The sequence below is a fragment of the Colobus angolensis genome, unplaced genomic scaffold (assembly GCF_000951035.1).
Source record: "Colobus angolensis palliatus isolate OR3802 unplaced genomic scaffold, Cang.pa_1.0 Scaffold70, whole genome shotgun sequence".
NCBI lineage: Eukaryota > Metazoa > Chordata > Mammalia > Primates > Cercopithecidae > Colobus > Colobus angolensis.
The window spans coordinates 7,089,854-7,091,847 of record NW_012120710.1 but is presented as its reverse complement, the minus strand read 5'-3'; the positions used below and the strand labels follow the sequence as shown (position 1 = coordinate 7,091,847).

Here is a 1,994-nt window from a genome sequence, read left to right as displayed (position 1 = left end):
GGATCACGAGGTCTGGAGATTGAGACCAACCTGGCCAACAGGGTGAAACTCTGTCTCTACTAAAAGTACAAAAATTAGCTGGGTGTGGTGGCGCACGCCTGTAATCCCAGCTACTTGGGAGGCTGAGGCACGAGAATCGCTTGAACCCAGGAGGCGGAGGTTGTGGTGAGCCAAGACCACGCCATTGCACTGTAGCCTGGGCAACAAGAGTGAAACTCCATCTCAAAAAAAAAAAAAAAAATTTCAGTCTAAATTAGATTTATAAAATGTATGAATATATCCACTGTTCTGACTTTACAGAATAATGAAAAATCTACTGTGTCCTACTGTCAATTTGATATGACAAATACACTCTTCAACAGAACTGTGAAATGTTACTGCATATGTTTTGTAACATATAGGAAATGTATACAGGACAAAATGTATACAGACCTCCAATCAAGCTTCACACAGTGACAATAAATAAAAACAGACAACTTTATGTTAAGTGTGCAGGCATTTAAAAAAAAAAAGAAAATGAATATGCCAAAGAAACGTGTGGATTTCAAACTGACTCATATCATTGTTCACCAAACAGACATAACGTCAAGAAAAAAAATCTAAATTTAATAAATTGCTGCACTTTATAAATTATAACATAAGTCCTATGTAAAAATTTAAGTATTTATTAGGAAAAACCCTAATTTTATATTGCTCACTAGATAATAATATATATTTTCAATCAATAGCCATAAATAATTATTTAATCCAGAACTGGCTAATATGCATACTGCCTAACTAAAACCAAACACAAGTGGGGAAAAACATTACTTACAAAGAAGGATCTTATTCCATCTCACTATAATGTTCCGATTTACACACAAAGCAATCATCCTAAAGACACTTTTCTAGATCTAAGCCTATGTGTTTATTAAATTCTTTTAATGAAAAAAGTAAAAAAACTTATACATTTATAAAATAAGTCCAACTTTAAAACCAGCAAAATTAGCACAACCCAGTTAATTTTATGTACAGAAAACACAGTAAAAATAATTGGAAACTTACCTACTTCTTCGTCTTCATCATTAGATATTATATTATATAGTGTGTCCAAAGCATAACCTATTATTTCAGAATCCGAACTGGAAAAAAGAAATTATTACACTTATACACTGCTGATGAGAGTGTAAACTGTTACGACCATTTTTAGTTATTTAGCAATTTTAGAAAATTCCATTTCTAAAGGCCTACTCTAAGAAAATATCAGAGTGCAAACTGTAAAAAATGTGTAATTAACATCAAAAAGTAAGTAACATCAAAAAGATTAAAACATTTGACAGTAAACTTTACTAAAGAAGTATAGGACTACTACATTGAAAACTACAAGACATTGTTGAAAGAAACTACTTAAGGCCCAAATAAATAAAAAGATATGCTGTGTTCATGAATAGGAAAAGAGTAATATATCCCAACTTGAGTCACAGATTTAACATAATCCCTATCAAAATCCTAACTGCTTTTTGCAGAAATTGACAAGCTAATCGTAAAAGTCATATGGAGATGCAAGCCAAACAATCTTGAAAATGAAGGACAAAGTTGAAGAACTCACACTTTCCAGTTTCAAAACTTACTAAGAAGTTATAGTAAAAAAGACTGTGTGGCACTGTGATAGAGATAGACATGTAGATCAATAAAATAGAATTGACAGTCTAGAAATAAACAGTAATGTTTATTTAATTAATTTTTAGTAAAAGTGCCAAGACCCTTTAATGAGGAAGGGATAGTCTCTTAAACAAATGGTGCTGGGTCAGCTAGATAGCAACACACAGAAGAATGAAATTGGGCCCCATCTCACACTATAGATAAAAATTAACTCAAAATGGATGAAAGACCTAAATATAAGTAAGAGTTAAAACTATAAAACCCTTAGAAGAAAACACAGGCTTAAATCCTTACAATCTTAGATTAGGCAATGGTTTCTTTTTTTTTTTTTTTGAGACGGAGTCTTGCTCTGT

The 1,994-nt window shown here is 31.9% G+C and overlaps 1 protein-coding gene across 4 annotated transcripts in view; it reads right to left on the bottom strand.

The window, feature by feature from the left end:
* Positions 1–1,994, bottom strand: part of USO1 (USO1 vesicle transport factor) — a 96,592-nt gene that overhangs the window by 60,249 nt on the left and 34,349 nt on the right. For 3 of the 4 annotated variants that reach the window (XM_011927196.1, XM_011927198.1, XM_011927199.1), the window contains exon 4: positions 1,045–1,121. In XM_011927196.1, coding sequence (XP_011782586.1) covers positions 1,045–1,121 — 77 coding nt within the window. Of the gene's footprint in view, positions 1–1,040; positions 1,122–1,994 lie in introns of all 4 variants that reach the window. The other variant, XM_011927197.1, reaches the window with a different exon arrangement.